This window comes from Podarcis vaucheri (assembly GCF_965113315.1).
Source record: "Podarcis vaucheri genome assembly, chromosome: 3".
NCBI lineage: Eukaryota > Metazoa > Chordata > Lepidosauria > Squamata > Lacertidae > Podarcis > Podarcis vaucheri.
Genome location: NC_138761.1, coordinates 42,308,362 through 42,323,379, shown reverse-complemented (window position 1 = coordinate 42,323,379; position 15,018 = coordinate 42,308,362). Strand labels below are relative to the sequence as shown.

At 47.1% G+C, this 15,018-nt stretch overlaps 1 protein-coding gene across 2 annotated transcripts; it reads left to right on the top strand.

Moving 5' to 3' along the window:
- The first annotated feature begins 1,146 nt into the window (after positions 1-1,146).
- On the top strand, positions 1,147-7,951 carry CYP1B1 (cytochrome P450 family 1 subfamily B member 1). Of its 2 annotated transcripts, XM_082218097.1 has the most exons (3): positions 1,147-1,795; positions 4,380-5,375; positions 7,197-7,951. In XM_082218097.1, exons 1-3 carry the CDS (start codon positions 1,758-1,760, stop codon positions 7,801-7,803), a joined length of 1,641 nt encoding a protein of 546 aa, XP_082074223.1. In that variant the 5' UTR covers positions 1,147-1,757; the 3' UTR covers positions 7,804-7,951. The 2 variants fall into 2 exon arrangements, with proteins under 2 accessions (XP_082074223.1, XP_082074222.1); XM_082218096.1 differs by lacking the exon at positions 1,147-1,795 and having other exon boundaries at positions 3,515-5,375.
- Positions 7,952-15,018: the final 7,067 nt, after the last annotated feature.

Genomic DNA, 15,018 nt, shown 5'->3' with positions numbered 1-15,018 from the left:
CTCCGTTCAGTATCTAACTTATCAAATCTAGGACTGGGGATGATTTTTTTGCACGGTTGAGATTCATTATGGAACCCTTGGGTTCTGTTTTTCTCTTCCTCTATAGGCCAATTCACTTGCTTAAGTGGTTTGCAGACATGCTGATGCGGACTTCATTTGCTAGACTTGTACATGGTGGCCTGGATCAAGTGGGAAGGGGCCATAGCTCCATGGCAGAGCATCTGCCTTGCAAACAGAAGGTCCAAAGTTCAATCCTGGGCATCTCCAGCCAGGTAGGGCTGAGAGACTCCTGCCTGAAAGCTTGAAAAGCTGCTGTCAGTCAGTGCAGACAACACTAGCCTTGAGGCACCAGTGGTCTGACTTTGCATAAGCCAACTTCCTATGTTTCAGTGTTCCAATGTGTTTAAAAATCTGCAGTCTGTAGCCAACAATACCTAGCAACTGATCTTTTTGGCTCTCAATCCAGCACATCATTTAACCCCCCACAGTGTGGTCTTCAAAACCCTTTGTCTTTCAGGTCTCATCTTTTCGGATAAAATGAAGAGGGAGAGAACCATGTACGCTGCCTTGAGCTCCCTGGAAAAAACGGTGGGATATAAATGCAGCAAATAATAAATATCAACGTGTGAAGTGATTCATGGACCCCAGATAGAGAGACGCACGAGGCAACAAACCATGTGGTCTTGTGTGGCAAGCAAGGGCGCCAACTTGAATAAAACATTGGGGAGGGGGGCAGGTAAGACCCGCTCCACATAATCAATCACATGACGTGGCACACACGCACGATTTGAATGGGATTTCCCCTCAACTTTGGGGTGGGGCTAGCCCCCTGAACTATTTTATTGATGGGTAGGCTGAAAGGACCTCAGCTCCTAGGATTCAGCTACCATTTCAGAGGTAGCATTCTGGCCATGCCATGCCCAAGTGGTCAAAGATCGGAGTGTAGCTTCAAAAAGGGATTTGGCATCAAAACACGCCCCACGCGTTATCCTCTAATTTCACCCTCAGATACCCCGGCGGGGGGTGGGGGGTGGAGGCTGGCTGAAGCTGGCAAGTCGTCACACACCTTGCAAAGCCAGCCTGGGAAACAGAAGCCTCTCTAAGAACTCGAGGGAGGGAGCGAGGGAAGTACCGGGCTGAGCTCCGTCCTGGGAAAGCAGCGCGGGGGGCCCTTTGGCCCGGCGCTCTGCTCCGTCTCCGTTTCCCTGCGGATCTCGCGTGCGCGCCCGGGGAGGGGAGGAGATGGCCAGAGGCTTCCCATCAGCCGCAGATCACGCCAGGCGGACTCCGCACGCAACGGGGAGGTGACACACGCCGAGGGTAGGAAACTTCTCCAGCCTCCGGGGGCAGAGGAGGGCTTTCCCCTACCTCCAGCTCCGCGAGAAGCTTTGGGGGGCTGCTTTTTTGCACGGCACTTGGGAGCTCCACTTTCCTCGCAGGGCCAGGAGGGAGGGAGAAGAGGAGACGGCTCGCCAGGTCCCTCGTCGAGGAAGCAAGACTGGGCTTCCCCTCGTCGCAAGGCGCTGCTCCTCCCGAAGCTGCCCGAGGGAGACCCCGCCAGGCGGAGCTGGTGGGCGGCAGCGGCAAGCGCAGCGCGGCCGGGATCGGGGGCCAAGGCTGGCGCTGATTGGCCGGCGCGAAGGACCTGCTTTCCAGAGCCGAAGAGCGACCGGGATCTTTTCGAAACCGCTCGCTCGTCCTCCCACAAGCAGGGGCTGCTGTGTGCCTGCGGAGCTCGAGTCTTGGCCGGAGGCAGGATGAGCCAGAGAGATGTGGCAGAAGCTTTGGTGAACAGGTGAGTCCCCGATCCTGCGAACAAGCAATTCCCGCCCCCCGTCCCGTCCCAGTCGTGCCTTTTTGAGGCAATGGATCCTCCTGGGGTGGGGTGCCCCTCCAACAAATACTTCCCTTCTTAAGGGCGTTTACCCAAATAGCTGCTTTGAGTCTCACCCCAATAAGTTGGTTTGCTTAGATCCCCAAGTCTTTGGGTGACAACCTGGGGTGCTTTAAAGAGGTGTAGCTGCCTTAGCTTGTGGCAGCAAAAACTGCAAAGACTTCTGTGGCACTGGCAAATACAGTGGTACCTCGGGTTACAGATGCTTCAGGTTACAGACGCTTCAGGTTACAGACTCCGCTAACCCAGAAATAGTACCTTGGGTTAAGAACTTTGTTTCAGGATGAGAACAGAAATCATGCAGTGGAAGCGTGGCGGCAGTGGGAGGCCCCATTAGCTAAAGTGGTGCTTCAGTTTAAGAACAGTTTGAGGTTAAGAACAGACCTCCAGAACAAATTAAGTTCTTAATCCGAGGTACCACTGTACATAGCAGCCACCTCCTAGGGGCCAGGGGCTTCGACCCTCCCCATAAAATATTTGAGGGGCTGCCCCCTGAGTAAATGGGCATTGCCATTCAAATGGTGTGCATGCAGTGCATCATGTGATTATGTGTGATGGGCTTACCTAGCCCCTCCCCAACATTTTATTCAAGTGAATGCATCTATTATGGCATCAGCTTCCATGGACTAGAGGTCTCAGATGCAGATGTTGCCCTAAGTTGGCAAGCATAGGTGGAGAAGAGTCCTTGGCTCTCATTTGCCCCCTGCTGTTAGATCCCTTCCACCTGCAGTAGAATAAGGGATCTTGCAGCATCATTTGTAAGTGTGAATGCTGACTTGTTTCCATCTTCTTGTTTCCATCTTCAACCCACCTTCTGCACACATGCTGAGGGTGAGGAATGGGATGAGCGCTGCAACCCCAGAGTCGGTCACGACTGGACCTAATGGTCAGGGGTCCCTTTACCACTTACAACAAAACAAACACTGAACTGGTAACTGCTATGTGTTTAGCATCAGGATATACAACTGCAACCTGAAGGTTAGCTTGTAATCTTAGTGTCCACACAAGTTCCAGTGAAATCAATGTTTCAAGTAAGGATGTGATGCTCTGCACTTACTTGGGAGTATAGTACATCCTATTGAAACTAGTGAGACCAAAAGCTTAGTATCATTTTGAAAAGCTGCAGTCCCTTTTTTATTTGGGCAAGCAATTAATGGTCAGGGGAAGAGGGTTGTTTTAATGTACCAGTATGAAAGCAATTCATGGCTCTGCTCAAATTCAATCTAATTTATTGTGCAGAACACCTTACTTTTGAAGTGATGGGATGGATGCTTACATGCTGTTTAAGTACTGCAAGTTTTCTTACTTCACTGCTAGGTTCCTGCCTGAAACAGTGCATAGATATGCACAAATATGATGAATTCCCACATAATATTTCAAAGTGCAAATTTCCATGGACTCTTCATGCCTTTTTTCTGGCAGGACTCTGGGAAGCTTTCCAAAAGCACAAACCAAAGATGAAGTTTAGAGCAGGGTGGATGGAAATTGATGGTCTTTATTTTTAAAAAAATGTTTTTAAAATTTGTAATTTTAAGGAAACTGGTTCTTTTATTTGTTTACTCTTTAGCTATATTACAGATCATAATTTTTTAAAAAAACAACAACAACACAACTTGCATTCAATGATCGCCTCACATACACTGGATTAAAGCCTGCTTTTCCAGCATGGAGGAAAAAGCCACGGACACCATGAATGTGTTATTATACTTGATTATGAATGTTTCTGATTCTGCAATAAACTTCCCAACTTATGCAAAAACAAGTTCCCCCAGAAATTACCTCACTTGCTTTTGTAAAGTACTAGATGCTTACAGCTAAAGCTTACTCAAAATTCACTCCAAAAATAGCATTTTTGCTATATACACTTAGAAAAGTGTACACACTCTATACTGGAGTGTAGCCCTTGTTTTCAATACTTGGTTCACAGTGCAACCCTGTACCTGTTTCTTTGGACTTAAATCTCCTTGTTTCCTGGGGTTTACTTCTTAGCAAGTGCGTTTAAGGGCACCATCAACATTAGAGTTAAGATCCTTGATAGCAAAAAGGCTTTATGAGTTACAAACCAATACACTTGTTACAGCAGCCAATTAACATACACTTCCGTTAAAAAAACACAGAGACGGTTTAAGTCAGTGTATTTACCCTTCAGACACACACGCACATGCTGCCTAAAATTAACCTGCCCGGGCTCCAAGTATTATTACCGAGTATGTAGGGCAGGCTGCGAATGCTGGATGCCGAGTGTCTATGGCAGGCTTGCAAGTTTGAGGGCCCTCAATTTGGTGGGTGGGGATCCCTTTCCACACAAAGGAAACTGCACGTGCAGGAAGTTTTGGTACATAACAGTTTTCCCCTCTTTTTCAATGGCGCCGCATTTAAAACTGCACCTGCGGCCTGACGCGCGGATGGCGGGGGCGCTTCCCAGCCGCAGGCTCTGCTGCCCGTCTCTGTCTCTGCTTGTAACCCTCCGCCCTTTTCTCCGCAGCGTGCGCCCCCGCGCCTTGGAAGAGGTGCTCCCGGCCGGCGTGCCCCCGGTGCAGGGCTTGCTGCTGCTGCTGCTCTCGCTGCTGGCCGCCTTCCACGCGGCCAGGCTCCTGCTGCAAGAGCGGCGGCGGCGGCGGAGGCTGGAGCCGCCGGGCCCGTTCCCGTGGCCGCTGCTGGGCAACGCGGCTCAGCTGGGCAGCGCGCCTCACCTGGCCTTCGGGCGCCTGGCGGCCACCTACGGCCACGTCTTCCAGCTGCGCCTGGGCGGCTGGCCCGTGGTGGTGCTGAGCGGCGAGCGCGCCATCCGCGAGGCGCTCATCCGCCAGGGGGCCGCCTTCGCGGGTCGCCCGCCTTTCCCCTCCTTCCAGCTGGTGTCGGGCGGGCGCAGCTTGGCCTTCGGCGGCTACTCGGAGCTGTGGAAGCTGCAGCGGCGCCTGGCGCACTCGACGGTGCGCGCTTTCTCGGCGCGCCGCCTGCTGGAGCGGCCCCTGGTGGCCGAGGCGCGCGCCGTGGTGCGGCTGCTGGTGCGCGCGTGCGCCGGCGGCGCCTTCGTCGACCCGTCGAGGAGCCTGGTGGTGGCCGTGGCCAACGTCATGAGCGCGCTCTGCTTCGGGCGCCGCTACAGCCACGCCGACGCCGAGTTCCGGCGCCTGGTGGGCCGCAACGAGCAGTTCGGGCGCACGGTGGGCGCCGGCAGCCTGGTGGACGTGCTGCCCTGGCTGCAGCGCTTCCCCAACCCGGTGCGCTCCGCCTTCCGCGCCTTCCGCTCCCTCAACCACGAGTTCTACAGCTTCGTGCGCCAAAAGTTCGTGCAGCACCAGAGCAGCCTCCGCCCGGGCGCAGCCCTCCGCGACCTCATGGACGCCTTCCTCCGCCTCCAGCAGGCGCAGCCCGCGCTGCCCTTGGAGCACGTGCCCGCCACCGTCACCGACATCTTCGGCGCCAGCCAGGACACGCTCTCCACCGCCCTGCAGTGGCTCTTGATCTTCCTCATCAGGTGAGCTGCTGGGCCCTCGGAGAAGCTCAGGTAGCGGAACGGGGGAAGGTCCGGACCCGAAGAGGAGCTGATCTCCGCCGAGAGGCGGTGAGAAAGCATTGTTTTCAACCCGAGGGCCACATTCCCCACTGGGCAATCTTCCGAGGGCCGCATGAGCGGGTAGGGAGGGATGAGGCTAAAATGGGAGCAGAGCAAGGAATGGGAATTCTAACTTCGTACATTGTTCGGCCAGTTTCTACATACACTTACACACACACACCCATCCAGGTGAGCAAAAGGCTTTATGGATTGGAGTGCCAGAACCCATTCAAGGCACGCACAAACTCTCAAGGAGAGTGCAAAGCGACAAACTACAAAGAAGCCTGGAGGTCTATATTTGCCTCTTGAGCTGAGGTTCTCCAACCATGTAGAGAAAGCTGAATGTATCGTCCCATAAAGATGAAGGTGATAGCTGAGGTGCACATGCCATCGACTTTGCCCATTCTTTGAGAAATCCAAGTTCTCATTGAGTTTGGCCTTATGTGGTTATCTGGGTCTTTTGGTTCCCCCATTCTATCCTGAAAAAATGAATGGCCACCAGATCCTGTTAGGCTAACAGAATATGGTACAGAACTCTTATTTTCCAGAGTTGTGCTTGAATTTGAGTTTGGTATCCTCCATTAAGATGCAATTGTGCTCTTTTAGAATGATGAAGCACCACCTTGCTGTATAGAATTTCAGTAAACTGAAAGTTGTTGCAAAATATCTCTCCCTCCCCCCTTTAACTGGATGTTTCCTTTCATAATGTGACATACAAGAACAGGTCATATGGCAAAAAAATAGTGGTTCATCAGTCCCTTTTCCAAACCATTGCTCAGCTCTCTTCAACCCAATGCTGTTGTCAAGGGCTCCTGGTTTAACCTAGCTGCCCAAAACAATTTGTGTGTCTGCAGGATAACAAAACCAAACCAATTTGGATCCTACCCTGAGGCCAAAATGTGTAATGCACTAAATAGATTCCCATGTACAAATTAGCCCAGTATTTGGTATTAGCTATTGATATGAAGCCATTAAAACTGTATTGAGTCAATTACTGTATTATCTCTTCTGGACACTAGTATATTCATTGGGAGAATGATAGTTGAACGTTTTTAGATAGAATGCAAGTTCTCAAAGTTTCGGAATATATATTATTTTTGGATTCATTGTTTAACAACCCAAGAAGTAAAAGCTGAAATATGAGATTAAACATCTCAAGGCTCTGGTGGGTTAACAGCGAAATTTTGCAAACAGTTTGCAAGCAGATTAACACAAAAACCAGTTCAGTAATTAACACTGACACAATCCCTTCCCCAACCTGGAACGAGGCAAAGTTTGTTCTATTAAGAGCAAGTAAAGAAACAACATAGATTTTTACATCAATTTTGGCAAACAGGCTTTTGTACTATTGTGAGAAGTTATATAAAAATAGACCAAACAGAAATTTGCAAGGGGAAGAAATTAGTCTCTTCACATTCATAGAGCCTATATGGGTGCTATCCAGTTGCCTGTCCTGCTTGTGTTAATGGAACTTCCCGTCCTCTCCTTGACCTGAAACATGCTTGAGAGGTTGGGGACCCACTGGAGCAGACTGAGGGCATGAGAGGCTGCTGGGGGTACATTGCAGGGGGGACCTGGAGGCACAAGAAGTGGTCACACTTCCATCCCACCTGCCAATTCATCCTCCCTACATTTTACCAGTGGACATACATTGGTTTGGGACATACATTTGCCCAGGTAACCTTTTCTTTCAGAAGAGTTGAGAGAAAATTTCCCAACTGTGTTGTTGTTTTTTTAAACCAGGTACCCAGAGGTACAGGCTAAGCTGCAAGAAGAGATCGATAAAGTTGTCGGCAGGGACCGCTTGCCTTCTGCTGAGGACCAGCCCCACTTGCCTTACGTCATGGCCTTCCTTTACGAATCCATGCGTTTCAGCAGCTTTGTGCCCGTTACCATTCCCCACTCCACTGTGGCTGACACCACCTTAATGGGCTACCGCATCCCCAAAGATACCGTGGTCTTTGTCAACCAGTGGTCAGTAAATCACGACCCGGTGAAATGGCCTTCCCCAGAGGAGTTTAACCCATTGAGATTCCTGGATGAGAATGGATTCCTTAACAAAGATCTCACCAGCAGTGTGATGATTTTTTCGCTGGGCAAACGTCGGTGCATTGGGGAAGAGTTATCTAAAGTGCAGCTCTTCCTCTTTATTGCCATATTCGTACACCAGTGCAATTTCAGTGCTAATCCAAAGGAAGACACGAAAATGGATTTCACCTATGGCTTGACTATTAAACCCAAGCCGTTTGAACTCAACGTCACACTTCGAGATAACATGGATTTGCTGGATAGCACCGTACAGAGACTTCAGGCAGAAAAGGATTCTGAAAATTGCCTCCCAGATATGTAAACGTTGAAGTCTGAACACTGTCTGTAGTCCTCTTATAAGGATCATTTGCCTTTGCCTTTTTATATTTAAATGAAACACATTGAAATATAATGTATTCTGGAGAGGTAGTAGCATGAAAATGAAGTAAAACAATGCATTATTTTTCAAATATGGATTTGGTTTTAACCATTGGTATTTCATTACCTCTGCATTTCTTGCCAGGCAGAAGCAAAAAGGGCATTCTCCAAAGTTGTTTTAAAAATCTGAAGTTCCTTCCACAGTAGTGTTTAGTTTGGGATTGCCATGCTTCGTTTACTCATTTTTTTTATGGAGCATCCACATGATGGTGCCATCCAATCATTGTCATCCTATCCTATATTTTCCTGCAGTTCTTCAGTCTTTTCTCAGACCACAGGAAGTCTGACTTTGCAGAAGAAGACCATTAGACCAGTGGAGATTGTGCTGCTCTTCCGTCATTTTAGAAAGGGCAGGATTTTGACACGACCAGTTTGATGTATGATGCAGTTGAATCAACACAGCACAGTTCACTACTGTTGCAGGCACCATTTTATCATCCCGGTTACACAGTCTTTTTCATTAGCACATTTTAAATGCTTTACAAGGGTTTATGTCTATTGTTATTGTTTTTATTACATTGGTGAAATACCACTTAAGTGAAAGTGTGCAAGCACTATAATGCTAAAATTTAAAATATGATGGGATGAAGTCCCTTTCTATCCCCAGCTATCTGGGAAACAATTTTTTTAAAATCCTTTTTAAATAAAAATTAAAAAATGGTGCTTTGCCATCTGATACAGCTACTCCCCATACTGCCAAAGGTACAAGTTGGGATTGTAGCTGTGAATGACAATTGTATTTCAGTGCTTTGGTTATAAAATATCTCTCCATTGACATTCCAGATGTTTTTGTCTGAAGAGATTTTAAATATAAGCACAATTTTATTCTCAAATATAATTGACATTTTCTAAAGTAAGCAGAAATTTAAAAACAGAGTTAAGATCGATAGAAGGGTAGTATGCTTAGATACTTTGTAGATTATAAAAATAAAATTTGGTATTGCAGAACTTAGCCTGCATCTGTGAAAAGCTCTGTACTACATGAATCATTTTCATGCTCAGGTCTACATTAGATCTGTCATTTAGGATAGTACTATTTCCCTCCAATGCTATGTCTGTAAATATGATTCATCTGTATATTATAGGCAGTGTAAATGCTCCTAACATAATAGTTCCCAATAACTCAAGAATCATTGAGTTTATTTTAATACATGCTGATTGTAATTTTGTATTTTATTTTATTTTTCATAAAAGCTTTAAAATATATCAGGCTGGTAGTAATTACATTTTGATTACGTAATGATTTTTAAATCCCGGTTTACCAGACTGACTGTATTTTTACATTTGGTTTGTTTGACAACAAGTATTAGACCTGGGTTGTTGTTCTTGTTGTTGTTTTAGGATAGATTATTACTTTAATGAAAGAGTAAAGAAAACTTTCTTTTCACACAACCACACACAACCAATCAAATAAATTAAAATAAAACAACTAGTGTCACATACTGCGAATCAATTTCTGATGTACTATATGAAAGTCTAGTTGCAATTTATTTCTTAGGATACGTGAATCCAAGCTTAAACCAAAGAGTGTCTCTAAAGAGATCACTGTAAGAGTGGAGGGTCTTAAGTATTTAAATTGATGAAAGGGAAAGAAAAGGCATTAAATTTTCCTTAAACGTGTCTTCCTTTATTTCTCCCCTGGCAAGCCTACACTGCTGCATAAGCTTGCCCAGTTCCAAATTCTATCCCACCATCTCTTCAGAGCAAACTCCTGCTCACTGTTGCTATAACATGCAATTTAAACTATGAGGAGATAAGATGATATCCTCATGTTGTACCTCTCTTGTTATTTCAACAGGAACAGTTTGCCACCCCCTCACAGAAATATATTAATCCCAACATCGTCCTCAATGGAGAAGTAGAAAGCTCTTAAAGTAAAGGTAAAGGGACCCCTGACCATTAGGTCCAGTCGTGGACAACTCTGGGGTTGCGGCGCTCATCTCACTTTACTGGCCAAGGGAGCCAGCGTACAGCTTCCAGATCATGTGGCCAGCATGACTAAGCCGCTTCTGGCAAACCAGAGCAGCGCACAGAAACACCGTTTACCTTCCCACTGGAGCAGTACCTATTTATCTACTTGCACTTTGAACTGCTAGGTTGGCAGGAGCTGGGACTGAGCAACAGGAGCTCACCCTGTTGCGGGGATTCGAACCGCTGACCTTCTGATCGGCAAGTCCTAGGCTCTGGTTTAACCCACAGCGCCAACATGGTAAAGACAAAACACCCAGTTATATACTGCAGGTACTTTGTACTTGCAGAGGTTTACTTCCTTGCATGGGTTTGGTGTTTTGCTTGCTATGTTGGCCCAGGCTTTAGGATGGGTAGCCAATGTGTTGTGGACTACAGTTCCCATCTTCCATTATGATTGGTCATGCTGACTGAGGCTGGTGGAACTTGTAGTCCAAACATCCTGGAAATAGCCCCTTTGGCTATCTCTGTTCTATAAGATTTCCTGCACTGAGAATCTAGCTTCCAAGGATAGAAAACTAAGCTTGTCTTCTGTGCCCCACTGGAGTCTTCACACCATTTACCTACTTTACTCTGGATTTGTGTAGGGTTTGTCCCTTAGCCTTTTCTTCTCCAGAAGATGTCGCACAAGGCAGTATAAATATAGGATAAGAGTTTTCCTTCTCCTTCCAAGGTTCACGAGCCCCATCAGCCCCTCACTTCCCACTACAGTATGTGAAGAAACTGTCTTCTTGGCCGTTGGACCCACTATTGGTCTTGTACACTCAATCCACCAGAGCCTATTTTCACATGCAGGGAAGTCCCTAGCAGGGTTTGAGACCCATCAGCTACCCTCACCCAGCCAGCCAGTTGAAGCCTGGGTGTGGCCCCTGTCAACTGCTGAAATTTGCCAGGAGCCACAGGGTGAGGACCAAATGTGGACAAACTATCACAAAGGAGCATAACATTTCCCCCCCCCCCAGGGGCACTATCCCTCCCCTAACGCTCCATACACCCCTTTGCAGATCAAGCTGCTGTTAAAAAGCTAGTTCTAACCTCAAGATGCTTCAAAGATTGTTGGGAGCATCCATTTTACTTTCCCACAATACCCTGGGCCACCTAATATAGTGTCACTCCAGGGCTTCTGCTTCCTGAAGGGAAGGTCCAGAAGTCAATGCTGGTGGGCTTTGCTGGGGCACTGAAGCTCTGGCAGCTGCCTGAGGATGCCAGGGGCCAAAATGGAGCCTGCATCCTGCAAGCATCCATTTAAAATAAAATAAAATCAAACCTGCATGGTTTCTTGCCTCTGGGTTTGTATAAACATAGCTTTAATTTTTAATACAGGTTTTCCCCTCAGTTGTGGATTTTGGATTGAATGTCTCTGGAGATGATTGATCAAGCAAAACAATAGATCTGAAGATTAAAATCCTTTCCTAGAAACCCTCTGGACTGGTAAAGAAGCTTTGTTTGGGGGATTTCTCCTGCGTCTAGCGAGACGGTGCTTCCTTCCTGTTGCTGAGGTTCAGTTCAGTTGAGCAGCTTCAGTCTGAAGCCCTGGCTCATGTTGCAGCTTGCTACGAGATACAACTGCATTGGCTTCTTGTCTTCTGGCAGAGGTGAGAAGGCAGACCTGTATCTACAGTCCAGAACAATGTGCCTTGTGGGGTAAACTGTGCAAGTGATGCAAGAACAAAAGGGAAGTAGCTTCCCTCCCTGAAGCTGTTTCTGTTTTAAATGCATTCTCTGTCTCTCTTGTGTATCCTACTAACATCCTGCGTGTTGATGCCAAACAGTATCTTCTAAAGTGCGTGACAAGGATGCTGGCAGCACTGAGCCCCTTGCAGAGCAGTTAATCCACTCTGGAGGGGAAAAGGAAACCTACAACAGAAGCTAAGTCTCAGTATTGTTAAGCAGGATCAGGTAGAGGGAAAATGGGAAGAGCTAAATGTAAACAAAGTCTCTGTGTCTGAGGATGGAGTAGCACAGGGAGAACAAAATAGATATTAGAAAAACAACTATTGAAATGCAACCTAGTGCCGTCTTCCACAAGTTGGGGCCCTCCAGATGTATTGGACTACAATTCCCATCAGTCTCAGCTAGCACGGCCATGCTGGCTAGGTCTGATGGGAGTTGTGATTCAAAATATCTGAGGCTACCGAATGGTGCAAGGCTGATCTGGCAATGGCAAACACTTCAAAGTAGAATTGTTTGGGGATTCGCAAATATCTGATGCAAAGGAGCTAGATCTACACTTTCTGGGTTAACTGTTTCCTTTGGCACTTTTTGAATGTCCCAATATGGTTCTGGGCTCAAACGTACAGTGGTATCTCCGACTGCAGACGGTATCCGTTCCAGAGCTCTGGTCAGATCCCAAGGTTTTTGCAACCAGAGGTGCCTGTTCTGTAGAGCGCTTCTGCACATTCGCGCACAGCAAAACCTGGAAAAATACTTCCGGGTTTGCCATGTGCATATCCCAAAGGATATGTAACCAGAGGTGCGTGTAAGTAGAGGTACCACTGTATATGCAATTACATTAAATACCAGAATTAGACTGGTTCATCCATCCCTACACTAGAGCTACTATCTTGACCACATTTAATCAGAGGGTGTAGGTCTCAGAAAGAAATAATGGGGAGCCCCTGCCTATCACTGCCCAGTGCCCCCAACAGATTACGCCCAAGGGAAAGTTTTTCACCCCTGCTATGGAGAAGGACCAAACTGCGGGAGGCAGTGGGAGACAGAAGTGCCTGGCGTGCTCTGGTCCATGGGGTCACGAAGAGTTGGACACGACTCAACAACAACATGGAGAAGGAACTCAGTCTGAAAAAGCCAACCAAAGGAGGGTGGGGGAACCAGTATGAAAAACAGATGACAGTGCACCCCCCCCCCCGAATAGTTACATTTAGGTAAGTTAAGGTAAGAAGCTGTTGCTTCTGAAAGCTTTTCCTGATGTTACCCCAGTGGTTAGGAAGTTCCTAGTTCAAATCTCTCCTTCACCATGAATTACTAGCTGGCCTTCAGCAAACTACTATTGCCCTATGGGAATCATGTGGGATGTGATACATAAGTAGCAGTCAAGTACAACATTCCTTGTTTTCCTAGAGAAGACATGCAGGGGAATGTTTGGTCCAGCCAGTCAAAAACTTCCTGTTTCCTCCTGGCCTGGAACATCCTTCCTCTTGCATGTGACTAGAGGTGGGCATGACCTTACCTGTTCAGGTAACAAAAGGGCAAGGCACGCAGCACACTTCCCTTCTTTTCAACTCTTCTCCATCTTCCTTTCTTCGTGTGAGCTGCAGTGACTGCTAGTCTGCAGTCACTGGGATTATCCCCCCATGGGGTAGATCCAAATGTATATACTTTGTAACTAAGTGTGCCTTCAAGGATCCAAATGTGAACTGATGATGTGAGTAATCTTTTATATACTTTACACAAGATTGTGTCGTGTTTATTCCTTTAAGAGGGATATAAAGGGGACTTATCAGGAATCAAATAGTAAGAGGCTTAAACAAGCCTGCAACCAGCTACCTGTTGTGAGGCTGGCACACCTAACAGGATTGTTGAAGGTATTGTTGATATAGCATGTACAAATACCCTGGCAATTGTATGTACCGTAAGTCACAGTATTACCTAAATGATGGTTTAAGGGTGAACATGCCTTTATCTGCTCACACGAACTCCTGCATGGCTTCTCCCTCTCCCCCCACCTCCCTGTGCAGCTCAGTACTATAGCTTGTGGTGCATTCCAAACCTGAACTGTGGTTTATTTCCAAATCAAACGATTCAATCAAACTATGAGTGGTTAGCTAGAAATAAGCCAAAAACCTTTGTACAACACTATAAGCTATAGGCTGCATGGAGATCCATAAGGCAAGAATGGGGCACATTTACTCCTAAACGTGCAACCCAGGCCATTGTCTATTAGGAACTCTGATCCTCTGAAATGTGCATTATTATTATTAATGATGCAATAACAGGCAGTGTAACTCTCCAACAGTTTGACTTCACCCCAAAAGGCACACTCCTCTGTTGTCTCCCAAGACAGATGACAATAACAGATGCAACAGGCAGAATAGAGAGCAATGTGACCTCCCCCTTTTGTATCTTCTGTTATTTTAGAGCAACTTTCAGGCTATTTCATGCATATTTGCCCCCTTCTGCCGTGCGTAATGAAGGGGACTGGCCAGCCTCAAGTGATCAATCAGGCACCCCTGAGGCTGAAATGAGCCAGCAAGTTGTTCATGACATTCCCACATGTTTCTGCTTTCGGCACTAATGGGAACCTTCTGTACTGCTGGCCCAGCGCTCCCTTCAACAGCAATTGCCAGTGCAATCAGGACGAAAAATGCACAGCTACGCACAGGATCCCAAAAGCAGGCTTGACCCCTGGGACAGTCTCGGCCTGTGTTGACCAGAGTCGGTATGACTGAAGGTTTTTCAGCGTGAATATGTTTCTACAAGTCTCTCTTCGTATAGCACTCCTAGAGTATGTGCACACAGCAGCTGGCAGTGCTCCTCATGTAGCGCTGTGCTCTAGTATAAAAATGGAAATACTGGGAGCAGTATCATAGTGGACAAGGTGTTCAGTGTCCTTTCCATAGTGGGGCTGCCTTACCATATTGGTGCTAGTGTTCAAAATGCAAACAAACCTGCAAAGTTTAAGTTACTAATCCGAAGTAGGAATCCCTTCAAAAAAGTATCCAACTTCTCCTATTTCAAATTTCTTCAAATTTGGCATTTGGTCCCTTACAATAGTCACTACAAAAAACCTGAAAGCAACAGCCCTCTTATTTCCCCAGTCTCAATAAGTATTATCTCGCAGCAAAGAGGGAGAATATCCCTCCCTCTGGATTTTCTTGGATTCCAACTCCCATCAACATCCAGAGGGCCACAGGTTCCCTGCCCCTTTCTTACAGAGTGACTTTTAAAGATAAAGGTAAAGGGACCCCTGACCATTAGGTCCAGTCGTGACGGACTCTGGGGTTGCGGCACTCATCTCGCTTTATTGGCCGAGGGAGCTGGCGTACAGCTTCCAGGTTATGTGGCCAGCATGACTAAGCCGCTTCTGGCAAACCAGAGCAGCGCACAGAAACGCCGTTTATCTTCCCGCCGGAGTGGTACCTATTTATCTACTTGTACTTTGATGTGCTTT